Genomic DNA, 20817 nt, shown 5'->3' on the forward strand with positions numbered 1-20817 from the left:
AGGAGAAAAGCTCCAGAATTATCACATATTTTTACAATAAAAATAAAATCAAAAATAAAACTGAGTAAAAAATTAAAACCACCATGAAGCATAATAAGAAAATCAACAGTTAGAGAATATCTGTACAAGCTGGGGTGGTGCAGCGGTAGCATTGTCGCCTCACAGCAAGAGGTTCTCCTGTTCGATGCTCAGCTGGAGCGCCTTCCGTGTGGAGTCTGCATGTCCTCCCTGCGGTCAAGTGGTGTTTGAAAGACATGCGTAGGGCATGCCTTTGTTGAAGGTTGGGCATCAAGCTGGTACCTCAGCACTGTAAAAATCTACTGCCAATCATTAGCGGACCGGAGTTCTGCTGTGGTGACCCCTAACTGGGAAAAGCCAGAAGAAAAAAGAAGAGTAGGTTAAATAACAATTGAACGGTCTAGGGAATATCACACATGAAGTACATACAAATAGAGGAATTATTCAATCAAAAAAAAATTTTTTAAATAAAGATATATATAAATATATATGCTATGGAAGAGAGGGGAAAGGAGGTATAAAGGTATATGAGGGAAGTACAAACAAGTAAAGAGTAGGCTAGGGAAAAGGAGTTAAAGTTGAGAAGAGAAGAAGCTAAACCTCCACCTTTAAACCTAATATTCTTCTCTGAGGCTATTAATGGGGCCTTCAGTGTTCCCCTTCTCTGGTGGCCTGTGCTGTTCAGCCCCAAATAAAAGGCCATGAAGTAGAACTGGGAAATCGCCTCATCTGTAAGTGTTTCTTTCTACCCATTCCCAGTGCACCTTCTCCAGATAACAGGGGAGTCACTGGTGACTGTCTTCTCAGTAGAACATTCTAGTCCATAGGAGCAGTAGTAGGCCAGTGTCTCATCTGGTCAGCAACATGGTCACAGTGCTTGGCTCTGGAGTCCTCAGTGATAGAAGAGTGTCTGTGTAGCATTGTCTAGAGCTTCTGAATCACAATCTGACCTTAGGATATAGTCATGGGTTAGCAGAAAGGTTGGTAATCATTTCAGATACTTGGGTAAGGTAGGTGGTGGTCAAAAGGTGACTGATAATTCACCTTTTCAGACACCCCCTACTGCTGAGTTGGTGACTGGATGATGGACACTGTGCACTTTGACTATAACGTAGGTGTTTATATCAGATACTTCCCATTACATCCATTTCCCCAGTCAACAACATCTGCAAAATGCATTTTAATAATACCACTTGTGAAAAGCCTGGCACTCCCTTTAACTCCACCTAATTCATAATGGTGGATTTAAGAGATAACAGCCCCCATTAGAAAAAGTATTTATTTCTTTTTTATTTTTATTTATCCTTTGTTGTATTACAGGAAGTACTATTTACAGAGAGCAACTGGCAGTGTTAAGGAAAGACGACAGCATATTTCTTTTTACTCCTGCTTAGAGAAATGAATCTACAGTGTTAAGGAAAAATAACATAGTTCTGTCTGATCTTTGTGGGATCAGTTCGGGTTAGTGGAACAATATTACCTACAAACCCCTTTACTATATAATTGTTCAATAGACCAGAAGGGATCCAGAAGCTGTCTTTACTTCTGGCTAGGCACAGGTCATTATCAGCTCAGAACAGTAACAGTAGATCAACCATTGCAAGTACACTGACGTTAAAAGGTGACTGTGTAAAATATATGTTGCCACAATCACTTTTTACACTTCTTTTCCAGACTGAAAGATTCACTTAACACACCGTAATGCAGTTTTCATTCCTCTGCAATTATGGTCCAGCATGTGGACAAATGCCAACTAGGTTAATAGCCCCCCAGGGTTATCTCAGAACGAGCCATTATGTTTCTGTAATCTAAATGTTATGTTAGAAAAATATACTCTTAACTCTAACTTCTGTACAAAGAGCAGAGGGATACGAGGAAGCATTGACTAGAAAGATGAAAGGGAATTGCTGGGGCAACTATAAAGTAAATTGTTTGCCAGTTTACACCACTTCTTGACTGGTTCCTGCCTTATGCCTGCCCACTCATCAAGCCCGATGAGTTGGCAAAGCGTATGTTTCTTTCTTGCAATACTTCCTTCCTGGTCATAGTTACTTCATTCAGTTGTATTTCAGAGTTATATGTGCTGTCTGTTTTTTCTCCCATTGTTAAACCTTCTGTAGAGTGATGTTTTCCAAACAACCCATATTTCCTTCATTTATATAGTAGCTACCACTACAAAATTGAACCAATCCATTCATTTGCTGGTCTTTTTCTGTCCAATACTCCAGCACAGGAGAACATCCATATACCAGGCAGCTGTGGTGTTACGTTCTCATGACCATCCAGTTAAGGAAAAATCCTCAATTGTTCCTGTCATTTGGTTATGGTAGGGAATGTAAACATGTCACCAATTTGTTACTTTCCAAGTAGTTATCCAAATTTATTTTCTTTTTTTCCCAAAGATATGGTAATCCCCACCTCAGTGCCCCAAAGTCTGATTCGACAAGGGCTGTACCTATTACTGCAACCTCTTTTGGACTGTTTTCCTGGATGACATTTGTACAGCAGCCATTTAGTCCACTGTCCACTATCCACACATTGTCTGTGTATTATAATCCTGGTCTTATTTCACAATCCAGGACCTCCTGGTAGTTAGCAGGACTGAAAAGTATGATGCCAGGGTGTTCCCTCTTCCTGGCAGGTCTGTTCTGTTTGGGACCTCTGCCACAGAGTTTATGAAGCTACAGCATTTGCTAACAGATAGAGAATTATTGTACATACTCTCCATAATATTACATCTGCGAGGATATACTCTGGCCAAAGAATATACCCCCCCCCTCCAGCCCACAGATATTTTTGTCTTCCTCACTTCAGTTGGAACACCCGCACTCTACCGGATCAGGAGTATGTATACCTTCTCCTAGAGAACCACACACCATTGCTACCAAATAACACTTCCATCACTCATTGCCCAACTGGGTTGCCTTTTTTGCAGTCTGTATGGCTTAATGTACATCCAAATAGGTTTTAATAGGGTCTCCAGTTTTACTTCCATGTCACCAAGAGATATGAGTAGGTGAGGTGGTGATGCTCAGACTGCCACCAGGAATGTGTGGATGTGCATTTATTCTGAGAGAGAGTGGCATCCCTTCAGGATTACTTCCTTCCTTCCTTATGCCAATTCACTGTTTGTCTGGTGAAGCTGTAGCTCCCTGTGAGCCTGATCTGTATAAAATGGACACAGAAATGTTTATAGGAATATTGTTGGGTAGATGGATTTATCTATGTTACTGTTTTCTATGGGTAAAGGTGTAGTACAAGTAGATGGTATTACTTTGTTCTGCCCAGTTCAATGAAAGGCCTCCTTGACTGGCCCATGGGTAGGAATTACAACACCCTGGGAAAGCTTTACTTGTGAGAAGTCCTGGCACTGGAACCACTGGTCTTACAGAAGCTCTGCAGCAGAGTACATGTATCAGGGCTGACCATCTGGTGGTCTGAACATTGGCTCTAGCTGATTTGGTCACAGTGACTAATGTTGTGATGCCCTAACATCATATAAGAATGGGGAAAGGGGGTTGATGTTGACAACAATGACAGTGTTATGATGAGTCCTTAACTCAAATCTGCTTCTGATGAATTATATTTTCTTTGGGATGTAGGTTTCTGCTCTTATCTATTATACTGAGCATGGCTCTGCAACTGTATCTTCAAAAAAGACTAGGACATTTACTGTGCCATTGTATAACATACAGCAAGATCTGTAGTGTATACTGCAAGATGTCTTCTCTTCTGTGGTAGCTAACATTATGGTATGATAACATTTTGATAACATTATTGCAAGTGATGGTGACTTTATAGACATTATACTGATTTTTGATGCTCGATGATCAGAAAACTGTGGGTTCTATAACCAAAACAGGTTTTTGTTTTCATTTTCCAATACTGATACTGCTGAAGAGCACTGGGGAGGGAAGATGCTACACTCCTGAGTGTGTCATCCTTTGAATGAGATATTTAACTGAGTGACCATTTATCTGAGTTGGTGTTAGTTCAGGTGGATGTAAAAGATCCCACAGCACCTCTATAAAAGTGCAGTGGTTATATTTTATTGCAAAAACACAAGTATTTTGTAGGGAGGATCTTATGGCATGCTGTCCTTCCACTTTCACTGTTGGGATATCTACCATAAGGCAGATCTAATATGGCAAACTGTCTCTTCTTCAAGTTCTCATGCTTCTTCCTATTCCCATGATGCACCTGTCCCCACTCCATTCTTAGATCTTATTTGCTGTTTAAGCAAGCTAGACAAAATCTCCAACACTCAGATAAGTCCTTAATATTTCATCTATTTTCTGTAAACCTCTTTTCCCTTTTTCAGTTTTCATCATAGTTTCCTTCCTACTACAACCTACATCTTATATAAAGTTTAAAAAGATAAAAAAAAACTTTTTTTTCCCTTCCTGTTTTTGTGACTAGGCATAGTAGGCCTCATTACTTCTTTCAGATCTTACTTCTTTTTGGGTAGATAATTACTTGTGGTAAATTCTACTGTTCTATTATAGTTGTAATATTTCGTGGTTTTGCTTCTACTACCATTAATCTGTTGTTTATCTGCTGTTTCCTGAATGAGACTAAACAGGGACCAGGGCTTCAGGAAATATACCCACAATGGGCACAAATTATGCCTGGGGTCAAAACATTTCCTGGCCTCCTGTGAGATCTGTAAGTGCTTTGGTCCTTGATATCTTCAAGAGAGGAAAAAAGTTTAAAGTATGACAGATTTTGACTAGAAAAGGATGATGAGAGCCTTTGTAAAGGCACAAAGTGTTATGGATGCCATCCCACATCCCTCTGTTTCTAGGGCAGACTGGGTTGGCCATAGAGTTTCCCAAACAGAAGCTCTTTCCCTGATACAGGTATTGGTAACAGAGGTAATACAGTTGTTGTCTTTCCCAGGACATTCTACACTGACACCAGGTGGATCGGATCCCCTAGTGCTAACTCCAAAACATCTGACTTCCTTGACTTCAGTTACCTCAGAGTCAGCAGCATCTCAGTTCTGACCCTTTCACTCTGAGTCTTACTCACCGTTTTCAGTACCAACTCATTTGTCGCCCTTTGAAGTGTCAGAGTACTTGGCATTTGAGGCATTAGCTCTGATCTTGATGATAGACCCATCACGTCCATCAGTAGTGGGGCCCTGTATTCAATACCTTTGGCGTTCACTTTCTTTAGGGCCAACACTGTGCCAACAGACTAAACAATGGCATTTGATATCCTCTTGATATTAAATGCTGGTTAAACAGCCTGCCCTACTTCTCAGGTAGGAGATCTTTCTTTGACTTTAGCTCCACCCCTCAGCACCCATCAGTCTGTGATTCTTCCTACTAATCCTCCTTCCCTGGGACAGAGCAGATTGGAAGGTCTCAAGCAATCTCTTTATGAGTGCCATTGTGAATCTGCTGGTGATTTAAATCAGTCTAGTCCAGAACAACCATAAGAACATATGTGTAAGAAGAGGCATATTGAATTCCCTGTGGAGTTTATTACCAGAAATACCAACTCAGTGAAGGGGAAGGAGTCAGAAAGTACTTGGCCCACCATTGCTCCACTTCTCCAGATGAGGAGGTTCTTCAGGTCTGTCCCTCTCTGTCCTGTATCATCCATCCCTTTGACAGTATGATGGTCCTGGTGGTGGAAAGGGCATGGTAAGAGACTAATGCTACAGCTACCATCTCTGAGAAAACAGATAAGATTCTTCATCCACCTTAGAGCAGACCTTATTGGAACAATAGCTCTCAGATGGACTCCATCATTGTGGTAGCTGCCACCAAGAAGGAACTGTCTGATGGTTGACTGATGCTCCATCCTAACAGTGACTCTAGAATGATGGACCACATGAAGAAGTGAACCTATGCCTTGGGCACATTCATCCTCAAAGCATTAAATTACTTTCCATAGATGACATGATTCCAAGATTTGTCAGAGCAAACAATAGATTCTTTAAAGAAGTCTACCACTTCTAACACTGAAAACTATCTGAAGTTTCAGGTGGCTGCCATGTTACGAATCTCCTACTTCTCTGTGAGGCTCTTGCATAATATGGATGATGGAGTGGTTAGCAGTAAAGCACCAGAATTACAATGTGATGGTACACCTAGTTCTGTTTGTGTGATTTTGTGGACAACTTTAAGGTGCTCTTTTGTAAATGCCCCTTATGATGGTTCCTCACTTTTTGGACTCAAGGTCAAAGGAAAACTGAAGAGCAAGCAAGAAGGAATGAAGCTATCTGCCTTAGGAAGTCATTTTAAAACCCATCAGAGGTTATTTTCCAGGAACCAAAAGGAGTCCAAAGCACTCTGGTTCAAGAAGTGCCAGCATTTTCACTTCAACCTCTCTTCAGATAGCAGAGGAGGTGGTCCACAGAATGAGGAATTCAGGAATCCTTCCTTTTGAAAGCAACCTCAACATCTCAAAGTGTCACCTGGTGTTATTCTCAGGATGCAGTCATGGGCAAGCTGTTATTTTACCTAAATATAACATAACAACTGGGTGATGATCATAATATCTAGAAGCTATATCATTCCATTCTACACAACCCAAAAGATCCAAACCCAGTCCCTTCCAGACATACCATCCCACTAAGGAAGGGCAGTAGCCAAGGAGATTGCACTGCTCCTCCTCCTCCATAAAAGAGAAATCCAGAAGACCAGAATGGGTCTCAAGTCTATTCCCATTTATTTTAGCTCCAAAGAACTAAAAATACCTCAGACTAGTGCCAGACTTAAGTGGCCTAAACTTTCTTCTTCTTCTTTCGGCTGCTCCCGTTAGGAGTCGCCACAGCGGATCAACTGTTTCCATTTCTTCATGTCCTCTGCATCTTGCTCTGTCACACCAACCACCTGCATGTCCTCTCTAACCACATCCATAAACCTTATCTTAGGCCTCCCTCTTTTCCTGTTACCTGGCAGCTTCATCCTTAGCATCTTTTTCCCAATATACTCTGCATCCCTCCTCAGAACATGTCCACACCAATGTAATCTTGCCTCTCTGGCTTTTTCTCCAACCCTTCCAACCTGGGCTGAGCCTCTAATATACTTATTCCTAATCCTGTCCATCCTCGTCACACCCAGTGCAAATCTTAACATCTTCAACTCTGCCACGTCAAGCTCTGACTCCTGCCTTTTTGTCAATGCCACTGTCTCCAACCCATATAACATAGCTGGTCTCAATACCCTCTTGTAGACCTTCTCTTTCACTCTTACTGGTACTCGTCTGTCACAAATCACTCCTGACACTCTTCTCCACCCACTCCATCCTGCCTGCACTCTCTTCTTCACCTCTCTTCCACACTCACCATTACTCTGAACTGTTGATCCCAAGTACTTAAACTCATTCAACTTCGCCACCTCTACTCCTTGCATCCTCACCATTCCTCTATCCTCCCTCTCATTCACACACATATATTCTGTCTTAGTCCCACTGACCTTCATTCCTCTTCTCTCTAGAGCATAACTCCACCTCTCCAGGGTCTCCTCCACCTGTTCCCTACTCTCACTACAGATCACAATGTCATCTGCAAACATCATAGTCCACGGGTACTCCTGTATGATCTCATCTGTCAACCTGTCCATCACCTTTGCAAATAAGAAAGGGCTCAGAGCTGATCCTTGATGTAATCCCACCTCCACCTTAAACGCATCCGTCACTCCCACTGCAGACCTCATCGCTGTCACACTACCCTCGTACATATCCTGTACCACTCTTACATACTTCTCTGATACTCCCAACTTCCTCATACAATACAACAACTCCTCTCTAGGCACCCTGTCATAGGCTTTCTCTAAATCCACAAAGACACAATGCAACTCCTTCTGACCTTCTCTGTACTTCTCCATCAACACTCTCAGAGCAAACATCGCATCTGTAGTGCTCTTTCCTGGAATTAAACCATACAGCTGATCACTAATCATCACCTCCCTTCTTAACCTAGCTTCCACTACTCTTTCCCATAACTTCATGCTGTGACTGATCAGTTTAATCCCTCTGTAGTTACTACAGCTCTGCACATCACCCTTATTCTTAAAAATCGGTACCAAAACATTTTTTCTCCATTCCTCAGGCATCCTCTCACTTTCCAAGATTTCATTAAACAATCTAGTTAAAAACTCCACTGCTATTTCACCTAAACACCTCCATGCTTTCACAGGTATGTCATCTGGACCAACAGCCTTTCCGTTCTTCATCCTCTTCATAGCTATCCTTACTTTCTCCTTGTTAATCCACTGCACTTCATGATTCACTATCCGCATATCATCCAACATTTTCTCCCTCTCATTCTCTTCATTGATCAACCCTCAAAATACTCTTTCCATCTGCTTAACACACTCTCCTCACTTGTGAGTATGTTTACCTCATTATCCTTAACACCCTTACCTGCTGCACATCTTTACTAGCTCGGTCCCTCTGTCTAGCCAATCGGTACAGGTCCGTTTCTCCATCCTTAGTGTCCAACTTTTATATAACTGTTCATACGCCTTATCCTTAGCCTTCGCCACCTCTCTCTTTGCCATGCACCTCATCTCCTTATACTCTTGTCTACTTTCTTCATCTCTTTGACAATCCCACTTCTTCTTTGCCAACCTCTTTCTCTGTATACTCTCCTGTACTTCTTCATTCCACCACCAGGTCTCCTTGTCCTCCTTCCTCTTTCCAGATGTCACACCAAGCACCTTTCTAACCATCTCTATTACTAGCTCTGCTGTAGTTACCCAGCTATTTGGTAACTCTTCACTGCCACCCAGTGCCTGTCTTAAGTCTTCCCTGAACATCACCTCACAATTACCCTTTTTTTAATTTCCACCATTTGATCCTTGGTGCTGCCCTCACACTCATCCTCCTCTTCTTGATCACCAATGTCATCCTATAAACCACCATCCTATGCTGCCTAACTACACTTTCCCCTGCCACCACTTTACATTCTCCAATCTCTTTCAGACTGGCCCTTCTACATAAGATATAATAAAGTGGCCTAAACCAATATGTAAAAAAGACATCGTTCCAAATGGTCATGGTGCAAGCCATTCTTCCATATCTACAGGAGGGTGATTGAATGTGCTCAATAGACCAGAAGGCATCCAGAAGCTATCGTCACTTCTGGCTAGGCACAGGTCACTATCAGTTCAGATCAACGCCCTTTGGTTTTACCACAGCCCCAGGTATTCACCAAATCCATGGCAGTCTGAGTAGCCTACCTTAGCTCAAAAGGAATGCACATCTTCTCATACCTGGACAACTGGATCATGTGGTCATGATAGTAGAGTCCCTAAAACAACCAGAGACTACTTGCTTCACTTCCATCTGTCTGTATGGATCTCAATAAATGTAGAAAAGTCTCAGGTAAAATGTTTGTAAACTTTAATTTTTCTAGAATCTCATCTAGACACAAGGTTGTATATTGTTAAACTTCCATTGCAAAGACTAGTTACATTATAAGTCATAATTGTGAGCCTTCCTCTTACACCTACTCTGCCAGATTCACTGATTTTAAAAGTCCTCATTCTTATGACCAATTTTGTTTTTTTCATACTTTACACACAATTTCTTATGAGACACCTACAGTGGACTTCACACATTTTCTGGGGGCAAGCTTACCCCACTTTGAACCAACTACCTGACAGAAAGGCACAACAGATCAATATGGATGGTGCATGAGTGGTTCTTCAATCCACGATTTTGTGACTCTGGGACCACCCTTGCTGTGATCTCTTTGCTTCCCTGACCAACACCAAATGAAAGAACTACATTGCCTTCATCCCTCCATATGAACAATTACTAAGGGATATTCTGGTCTTTCAGTAGCCTTCTAGACTTCTCCAGTCCTCCATACCCCCCACCGACCAGTAATGAGGACATCTCTTCAGAAAGTATGTATGTGCAAAACCTCAGTGATCCCCATAGCCCCCTTAGTCCAGGACAAATGTGGCTCCATTTGTTATGGCTTCATCTAAAGAAGCAACTCTGGCTTCTAGTCCCACAACTGGATTGCCTATCATACCAGTCTGGCTAGCCTCACCCAAATATCCATTCCCCTCAGATTAACTGATTGGTTTCTCCAGTTCCATTGATGGACAGAGGTTTGGTTTAAACTGCCAGAGTGATCCAAATTCTCTCAGCTGTACAAACCACTCCATGCAAAAACTTTGCAAAAATAAGTGGAAAAGTTTCAATATGGGTATGTCAACAGAAACTGAACCCCTTCTCTATGCCAGTCCCATCAGCATTACAGTACTTCTCTTAGGATCATAGGAGTTTACTAGGCTATCAACCCATAGATCATTTTAAGCCTAGCCATTTCACCCCAACGTGTTTGATTGTGGATTCAGTTACTCTGCTGTCAGAGTTTATTTGTCCACCATTTACAGTTTTTATCAATGTTTCCATTCTTTATCTTTGGTAGCACAGAAAGTTTATAAAGCCTTTCTTAAGGGCACTTTTCTGCTACAACCTCCAATCAAAGACTCTATCCAACTATGGCATCTCAGTCTGATCCTACAGGAGCTGATCTAGTCCCCTTTTCAGCCAGATTCTTCATCAGATTTAAAATTTCTTTCATAGAAGACCTTGCTTCTCGTAGCTCTTGCCTCTACTAGAAGAGTTCAGAGATACACTATCTCTCATTTGGATTGCCATATTTTTTTCATAAAAATTAGCAACACTTAAAGCCATCTCATCGTTTATGCAGAAAGTTGCCTCTGACTTCCTTCTCCCTTTTACCATTGATCATCTTGTCTTTTTCCAAAGCACACCAATGGGATAATACTGTACACTCTGGATGATCATAGACAACCACACTTCTACTTACTTACAACTATGACTACCATTGTCCAGCTGTTTCACTCATTGTTTAACATCCATAAACCAATCTAATATCAAATCTATGTTGGTAAAGACAAAAAAACATTTCACAAGGTCTACTGCAACTTCTGCAGCCTTTTTCAGGAATTGCTTAACTGAAGTCATTTGCAAAACAAAAACTTAGACTTTATTGCACACCATTCCTAAGCTTTATACAATGAATATACTCTCCAGATCTAGGTCTCCATTTTGGGGCTTTCATTATAAAGGGCACCCTGTCATGATTCCACCCAGAAATTAAAGTAGCTGGGAAATCTGTCCCAACAGTCAAAGTGGATGTATCGGATGATGTAAGATACAGAAGTTATGTACTTACCATAATTCTGGATCTTCATCATCCCCTGTACATCCACTTCAGCAACTCACCCTCCAACCCCATCCACATTTTTATATGTCCTATGCTAGAAAGACCTGATAGACCTAGCCTGAAGGCTGTCCATTCACTTCTCTTCTCCTGATTCCTAGCATATAAGAAGTTTAAGGTTTTGAGGATGTGCAGCAAACTCAGTTTGAGGATGAAGAAGAGGCAAGTGCATCCTGAAAGTAGGGAAGGAGCTCAAGCACGTAGAGAGGAGTCAGTGTGTTGTGTCATACCCACCTTATGGTGAATATCCTATCAGTTGAAGTGGATGGACTAGGAATCATAATAGAGACATATTAAATTACTTTATAATTTTGGAGAAAGTAACCACTGACTAAATTGGCTAATATCTTAGCACATGATTTGAAATTGCAACAGTTTGCTATCCAGTATAAAAGAATAATGTGACCCACACCCTCTAAAATATATTAATCCAAAATAACGATTCTTATTCAGATAGAACTGTGCAACTGCTTATATCATAATAAAGAAACTTAACAACTATATCAACTAAAGATGGAATAGGAATTCCATCAAAAGTGTGCTATATAAAAATTTCCCCCATATTTTGCACCACATATCTTGTGAATGCATGCAAAAGTATCTCTGGTTCTTCAAATGCATATTTCCATTCTAACACTCATTTATATTTTAATGTGCCCTCTGCTGATAAGTTCTGATGACCATGACACTGTACAGAATCTTTTCAGAAAGCAAACTTGTGTACTAAACATACTTTTGATGTTCTGCTGTATAATAATTTTCATCTGAAATTTTTCAGCTAGAAGTTTTAATGGGTCTATATCATATCATTGAAGGTTCATTAAGGTGACTCTTTGTTCATCGAGCCTTAAACAGAAAATGTTCACTTCTGTGAACATTCAGTTCAATGAATTACTTTCCCAGGGAAAGTGATGATATGGCCAGCATTCGGACTGTCACACAAAGCACAGTATTTTAAATCCACCCAGGTGGGAGGCTGCACCCCCACCCCCCAACTATATATACCAACTCTGAGATCACACTACAGTGGGGAAAAGGACAAATTTCTGATCCTGGGCAAGTCGTTGCATTCTCTGGGAAAGTAATTCATTGAACTGAACATTCATGAACATCTATGGTCACAAATAAATGTGGTCGATTTATTTTCCTGTATCCCCAAAGAAGATGGAATGAGATGGTTCACCCATAGTATTGAAAAATATGTGGGTTTATCATGGGAGAAGGTTTTGTTGATTATGGAATTTATGGATATGGTATTAAAATATAATTACATTCTTTTTGAAGGAGAATACTATAGACAATGTAAAGGAGTAGCTATGGGGGCAGCATGTGCCCCCCATTTTTGCTAATCTAGTTCTACTTGATTGGGAGACTGAACATATATTCATTAGTAAGTGGTATAAATATATAACGTGTTATGTAAGATTTTTGGATGATATTTTTATTTTATGGACTGGAACTACTGATGAATTGAATATATTTTTTGATTATTTGAATTTTAGCAGTGATTATTTGAAATTTACACAACACTTTAATAAAAAAGGTATTTCATATTTGGATACATATATATCTGAAGAAAATGGTAGATTTAAGTACAAAATATTTAGGAAGGACACTTTTAGTAATTCATATTTGGAATATTCAAGCTGCCACCCTTATAGTCAGAAACAGAGTATAATAAAGGGTCAGAGTATCAGAGCAGCTAGAATGATATCCGAATATGAAGACATGGTGGAAGAATTAGACAATATTGGTAATATGTTCAGGAAAAGAGCATATCCCATTGAACTGATAGATAGCACTAAAAAATATGTGAAAGAAGAATGGAGTAAAAAATATAAACCCCTATTAGGCACTGGGTTATTTAAGACATCTGAAAATGAAATTATTGGAGAAAAAAAGAAGATAGAAATTAAAGAAGGAAATAGAAACAAATATCAGAGAGCATGTATTTTTAAATTTGGGTCACATGCCAAAGAAATGCAAAAATTAATTGAAAGAAATTGGAATATAATGAAAACTGAAGATACAATATATAAGATTATAGGGGAACATCCGGTGTTTGTTCATAAAACAGGAAAAAAACTAAAGAGTAAATATGAAAATAAATGTACTATTAAAAATAGTAAAGGAAGGGATGGGGGCACTCGGAAGTGCGGACAGTGTAACCAGTGTAGTGCTGTAATGGAAGGTGCATCTCTCACATTAGAAGACATAAATAAAACAGTTGTAAGATTCAAGAATGGTAATTGCCGGACCCAGTATGTGATTTATTTAGCTAAGTGTACAAAATGCCCATGTTATTATGTGGGCAAAACAGAAAGGTGTTTAAGAAACAGAATATACGATCATTATTACTGTATAAGAAAGAAAGAAATGAAAACTGCATTATACAGACACCTAGCTATAAGTACAACTTGTGATACTTTTAAATTTGCAATATTAGAGCAAATAAAAGTTAATCCCAGGGGCAGCAATACTAGTAACAAATTGGGGTAAAAAGAAATCAAATGGCAGATTTTGTTAAATGCTTCTGTATACCCGGGAATAAATGCCAGTATTTCAATTAATCCTGTTTTGGAAAGTAAAACTGGCTATTATTGGTGATGAACAGTATAGAAAGGGATTTTATTGTATGTTTATATTTTAAACAAGTTTTTAAACAAGTTTATGAATGTTTTGTAATTATATACATGTAAGAGAAAGTATTACGCACTGTGCACTTTAAATATTGGAGTACAATTAATTGAAAGATTAATCAAATGATATTATTGGTTGGAAGTGTATTTAAAACCCAGCTTGTTTTTTATGAAGGTGTTTTGATGAAGTCTATTTGAGTAGATGAAAGCGCTTAATGTGGTTTATGTTTTTTTTTAAAAAAAGTGTTGTTTGTTTATAAATGAGTGTTCTATTGCAAACTTTGTTGCCTTAGTGGATTTTGGCACCCATCACAGCGGACAGATTCTTGGTGTATCATTAAACTATGGATATGTAAGAGCAATTTTTTAACTGAAGAAAAAATTGTCATATGTAACAACAAAACTAATTATTATAGTCATAATTAATCAACACTATTAGTCTCCAATCACATATATCAGTTTTATTATGACTTTTTTCAAATTAAGTTTGAAACAGCCAATTACACCTGGGTTATCATCACTTTCCATAAACCATTCATTAAAAACAGCTACCAAATATTTCAACTGTTTGTTATTTAAGAGTTTATAAGACTCATAAGCATGGCTTCAGACCTGACCATAGTACCACAACTGCCCTTCTCTCATTTACGGATACAGTAAATAGAGACCGTGACTCTGGTAAAATAGTCTAAGCCCTAGTCCTTGACCTTTCCAAGGCCTTCAATACTATCTTTCACCGTCTTCTCCTCTCCCAGCTCTCCAACCTCGATATGTCCCCCCAACTCCAAAGTGGTTTTCCAGCTACTTAAATCAAAGACAACAGGCTGTTAGATGGCAAAATGCCATCTCTCCTTTCCTTAATACCTCCACCGGCGTCCCCCTACTTGGACCATACTTGGACCAATCCTATTTAGTATATTCATAAACAACTTCAACTCAACCCTATCTCAAGGTACCATAATTCAGTATGCAGATGACTCCACCATCATCTGCTCTGCCAACTCTATCTCTGAATTACTTATTCTGACTCAAAAAGCCTTCTCCTCAACTAAAACCTGTATGCAAAACAACCATCTTGCCCTAAATTCCCAAAAAATCTAAAATCATACTCTTCACCCCTAAACAAATCAACTCCCCTTAAACAAATCAGAATTCTCCATCTTCTCTCTTTAGAAATCACTAATAGAAGTCGTTACCCATACAAAACTTCTTGGAGTCACTATTGATGAACATATGAAATTTGACTTTTATTAATAACAAAATATCCAGAAAACATACTTTAAACTTGGTACCATTCATAGGCAGAATCACTCCCTAAGTCCATCCACAAGAATAACCATAGCCACAACATACCTTCTGTCCTCTGTGGTGCCCCTCTACTTATTAATGTACAAAACTCCTCCAAACAAAATCTTGAGTCTCGCTACAACAAAATAGCCAAATTTGCAACTAACTCAAAATACTCCACCCATCACTGCACTGTTCTTTATTCCCTAAATTGTCTAGAGCTACAAACTATCTCTCCTACCTGCAGCTAACCACAGCTCATAAAATACTCTGCAAACCCAAAGACTGTTGTGCCCTAAGCTCAACATTTAACCACTGCTACCCAAATAGACCCCTTAGATCAGAGGATCAGAAACTACTACAAGTCCATAAACCTAATCTTCCTCCTGGCAAGCTACATTATTCTCATTCAATAACTAAGAATTGGAATGCCTTGCCTCTAACCATTAGATTAATTCAAAACCCCTCTCATTTAAAAAATTCCCTCCATTCCCACCCTTTCCTCATGCTGGAAATGTACTTGCGCTAAGCCCCCATAACATCTCCACCCCTCACCCTGTCCCCCTAGTCACTTGTATTTAACACTACCACTGTATTTAAAACCCATACAAACAAATATGCCTTGCAACAGATCATACTGATTGTACAAAATTGTTACTTTATGAAAATTGTCACGTTTTAAAACTTGTACTTAGTACTCCTATGTTACTGATTGTTATGTATTTACAAACTCGTAATTTTTGACTTGGGTATAACTTTAAATTATTTTTTGTATCGTGGAGCTTTTCTCCCCGGGCATCCACTGAAAATGGGTTTTGTTGGCCCAGTGGACTATCCTGGTAAACAAAAACAAAAAAATAAAATAAATAAATAATAAAAAAGTACCATTTTATAGATAGGTTCATAGATTAGTACTAAGCTAACTGCCCTTGCGAGCCATTTTAAGCCTAGCCAATTATCCCTTGTGAGATTCAAACCCTGCACCTTGTGTTTGTAAGGCAAACACCTTAACAATTAGGCCACCCTCCCACCCATTTTCTTAAGGAAATTTGCATTACTGATTTCAAAGACATTGATGGATGTCTGTTATGTGAGTGAAATTACATTATTACAGTTAAAGGGGCTGACCGAGGAGCTGGATTTATGGTTTGTGGCTTTTGAGACTGAAAATAATGCAAGTAAACAAAGAATAAAAATGAATCATAGGAAAAAGCTACTGTAATGTTTAAAATTTTACACTACCAAACTTATTAACTTAAACTGGCATTTAAGGAATCCTGATTTCTAAATTTTTACTAAATTCATAAACTCCTTGTAATTTGCCTGAAAATCCTGTTGAAAAACTTTAGTTTCTGAAGTATAAAATGCATCCATCTGTGCTTTCTTATTGAATATATTGGAGCCTAATGACAAAACCTCCTTGGACCCTAATGACAAAACTTCCTCTGTTTTTTCTGCTACAATATATTTCTGTCTCCAAAGCATCTTGTGTATCCTAGCATGGCAGTCCTGCTGTCATGATATTCTGATCACATGATCTCTTTTATCAGGAACAACTTAACTTTCCTCCATTAACGAAGCATACACTTCCCATTCATTTCCTTCATAATATTCAGTATATACTTATATACACTTAACACTTTACTTTCAAACACTCATTACTCTCCTGTCATCTCTAACTCCTCCTTTGATCAAGTTGATCATCCCACAACCTAAACAGTTTTTCATGTTTTCTTGCTGAAGTTGCTCCTGTCTCATTTTAAAACTCATGACCGCTAGTTTCAAAATAATTAGATATATTCAACAATATTCTTAAAAAGTTGTGATTAGAAAACCCATTCAATATAATCTGTCTACCATAATCAAACAATATTTTGCTGATAAAATATAAAACCAGTCTTCCATTGTAAAGGTCCTTTATTAAAAGTGTACGCCTGTGGCAATCTAGAAGACACATCATAGGCTGCAAACAGCTCTATACAAACTCTAATATCCACTATCTTTTGATCTATCTATTGCTCAATAAATTAGAATTAAAATCAGCTTTTCAAATTAATAAAGAAGACATCTCTAGCCATGGTTTTATACATTAATTATTCTGCACACATTACATTCAAACCTAAAGTTTATCACCATGCTCCAGAATAGATCTATTAACCACTGTAATGCTTATCTATATACCCACACACTACAAACACACGCATATATATTTATATATTGGTATACATACATATATATATATATATATATATATATATATATATATATATATATATGTGTGTGTGTGTGTGTGTGTTTCTCACTTTAGTTGATTAGCCCATAAATCATCTTTTTTTTGTAGGGGGCAAGCCCCCTGCAACCACCATGTGGGGGATTTTCCTACAACCCCCTGGTAATTATATACACTAACTCTGAGATCACACAATCCCCTGGGAATGGGGATATTCCCTTACCCAGGGATTGTTTATCTCACACTCCTGTTGACCATCTGAATATATTAAACCAAATGTGGTTGATTAAACAGATGTCAACAAACAAGTATTTAGACCAAATGCAGAGCACACACACACACACACACACACACACACACACACACACACACACACACACACACACACACACACATGAATGTATATTTATATATATATATATATATATATATATATATATATGTGTGTGTGTGTGTGTGTGTGTGTGTGTGTGTATGCATATCTGTAACTATCTATATTGACACACACACACACATATCAGATTTCAGATTTATATTCCCTGCTTACTTACAGTAATCATACTATTTACATTCCAGATGAAGATTTTCTTGACTTCTCTTATATTTCACCTTGATTATTTCCAAGTATCTGCTTATTTATGATAAAAAAGTATTACAAGAGGCATATTCTAGGTACAATATTTAGAAAGTGCAACAAGGATAAGGGCTCTAGCTCAGTCGGACATTCCTAGTCAATATATGTCAAATAAAAAATAAATAAAATATATTGTTCTAATTACCATCTTATGAGATGTTTTGTGTTGTTATGTAGCAATCCAGACTTTTTATGTATTGCATTTACCATCTATTGTTATTGCAGTAGTTTGTATTTTTAAAAATATTTGTTTACATTTTTTCATAAAATATAACATAATGCAACCAATCCAAAATCATGTAATAATCCAAAACTAGATTTAGCAGAGGAATAGAATCTAATGTACTAAACACAATAAATGTAAACAAGGACACATTAGGTGCCAATTAAAAAAGAATACTTATAACATTTAACCACCTTTCTTCTGGTTCTGAAACTTTTCGCAAAATTAATATTTAGCTTTAAAGCATTCAGGTATTTCCTTAATACATTAACCATAATGATAAACATATACTAAATATAAATTGTTTCATACATCTCTAATATAGTACTTGACTAAAAAAGTGAAAGTATAATTATAATTACTTATATTTTCCAGAGAAATCATTATGACCGCTGATACTAATTCTGATAGCAAACTTAAATATTTTTATCTTACCATTTATAATTTCATCATACTTGACCTTGCACTTTAAAAAAAAAATAAAAATAAAATAAAAAAGCAGACACATAGATAACTGCTTACCCAAATGTCATTAACAGCCACCTTCTCTAGAAGACAGAAAAGTTATTGTTAAAAATAATTTAATATGCCTTTTTAATTATAACTCTAAATTCCTTCTACAACACTGACAGGCTACAAACTGCTTACAGTTGTATATAGATTCGTTAATCTTTTACTACGGCTGGAGTATATTACTATAACACTCTGCAAAATGCAAAATCTAACTATAAAGAATTCAGACAGCAGCTCCAGAAACACCTGCCATCTGCTTACAAATCTACCTGATTTATTGATAATGGCTAAATATCAATATAGAAAATACATCTCATTCATCCAGCTCTCAAATGGTTAAATGTGTAGATTACCATTAACAGTTTTTTTTTAAATTTGCATCTCACCTTTAACTTTCACCTCCATGAAAATTGGATGTAACCTTTCCCCTAAATTTTCACCACTCTTGCATATGGCATCAAGCTCTATAACTTGACTATCAACTTCAGTGTTTGGATGTTGTTCTAAAACTTTGATTCCTGTACTAGACAATGAATTTTATCAAAGTCATATAGATAGACAGATGGGCAGATGGACAAACAAACAAACAAACAGACAAACAAACAGACAAACAAACAAATAAACAAATAAATAAATAAATATTGATATAACAGATGTAAAAATATGTATGAAATATCATCAGGATAATCATGTCACATATTTATCTTTAATTGAAGGATAATACATGGCTAATTTAGTAGAAGTTATACATTCCTTATACATATGGACAAACTATTACTAAGAAAAAAGGATTGCAAAAAAAAGTGTTTCTTTAGCATAGCCCAGACTGGAGATAATTTGCAAAAGGTGCAATATTTATCCCTGCTAGATTAATGAAAGGAAGCATCAGGAAAACTTACTTTAGGTATAATTTATATGATTTAAAATGTTGGTTCCATCCTTGCGAAACATGGCATATAGTATAAATTATATGCAGTTTTAAACTTGCATGTTATATAAATGTTGGTCTAATCCTGAGAGTATTTAGAAACTGTCATTAACACAGACTGATCTGCATTTTCCTTATACAACAAAACTAATTTGCATGCACCTTGTCCTGATTCCAGTGTATGGTTAACTTTTCTGTTCCTTTTTAAAAAATAATCTAAAGGTCTGTAGATCTCATCAGCTACAAAAGTGAAACAGATGAACAGGTTTGTACATTCATAGATGCAAAACAATTCATTTACATGGCTGTTCTTTTTCTTGCTAGAATAATGAAAATGAATCAGAATGGGTAGAAGATCTAATATGGTTCCACAAGGCCCGAATCAGGGATGTTGAATTGATCACCGGTCTTGACTTCTATCAAGGCAGAAAACAACCAGTTGAAGAACTGATCCGTTTAAAAAGTCGTCCATGTTCTACTTATAGCAGGGTTCACTAACTAGTTTTTATAATTCTGATTCAGTTATTCAATATAATTGGAAATTCTGTTTGTAAAGAATGGGACATGAGACTTTGCAATATCAAAACAGTACTTAATGAACTCAATTCTGTTTTGATAGCTGTTGTGTACCAAAAGAAAACTGCATGAATCAGTGTTTAGTCATGCTTAGATAATAACTGCTCTGGCACTTATATTTATTTTTTTGAAAGACTCAGTTATAAAGCAAGCACTTCATACAATAAAAGAACGTCAGCTGTCAATCCCCTTTTTGCAGTCTACTGTTTTAGGGTAAACAGCCTACATTTCTTCAATAAGTGAATTTTTATCTTTGATATACTGAGCAGCAAACAGATGCAATATAATAACACCTTTTCTAAAAATTGTTTAAATTTACCTGTGACTTTTGTAAAGCTGTTGTTTCTGCTTCATTTGCAGCACTTGATATTTTCTGAAATCATCATTTATAAACCAACTTAGATCATCTGCATATACTACAACATAACTGGATTGATTCATCTGAGTACCTGACAGTGTTGTTTTGAACAATAAAAGTATGGGTCGGGGGGCAGACAGTGGCCATCCCTGTCTTACCCCAGTCATTGCAAGAAGATATAATGTAA

The 20817-nt window shown here is 37.7% G+C and overlaps 1 protein-coding gene across 1 annotated transcript in view; it reads left to right on the top strand.

Moving 5' to 3' along the window:
* The window catches only part of LOC122798180 (ectonucleotide pyrophosphatase/phosphodiesterase family member 3-like), an 835307-nt gene extending 814850 nt beyond the window's left edge, over positions 1 to 20457 (top strand). Inside the window, exon 25 of the mRNA XM_044066922.1 lies at positions 20021 to 20457. Coding sequence (XP_043922857.1) covers positions 20021 to 20194 — 174 coding nt within the window. The 3' untranslated portion in view covers positions 20195 to 20457. The remainder of the gene's footprint in view (positions 1 to 20020) is intronic.
* Positions 20458 to 20817: the final 360 nt, after the last annotated feature.

This window comes from Protopterus annectens, chromosome 3.part1, assembly GCF_019279795.1.
Source record: "Protopterus annectens isolate FY-2018-M chromosome 3.part1, PAN1.0, whole genome shotgun sequence".
Lineage (NCBI taxonomy): Eukaryota > Metazoa > Chordata > Ceratodontiformes > Protopteridae > Protopterus > Protopterus annectens.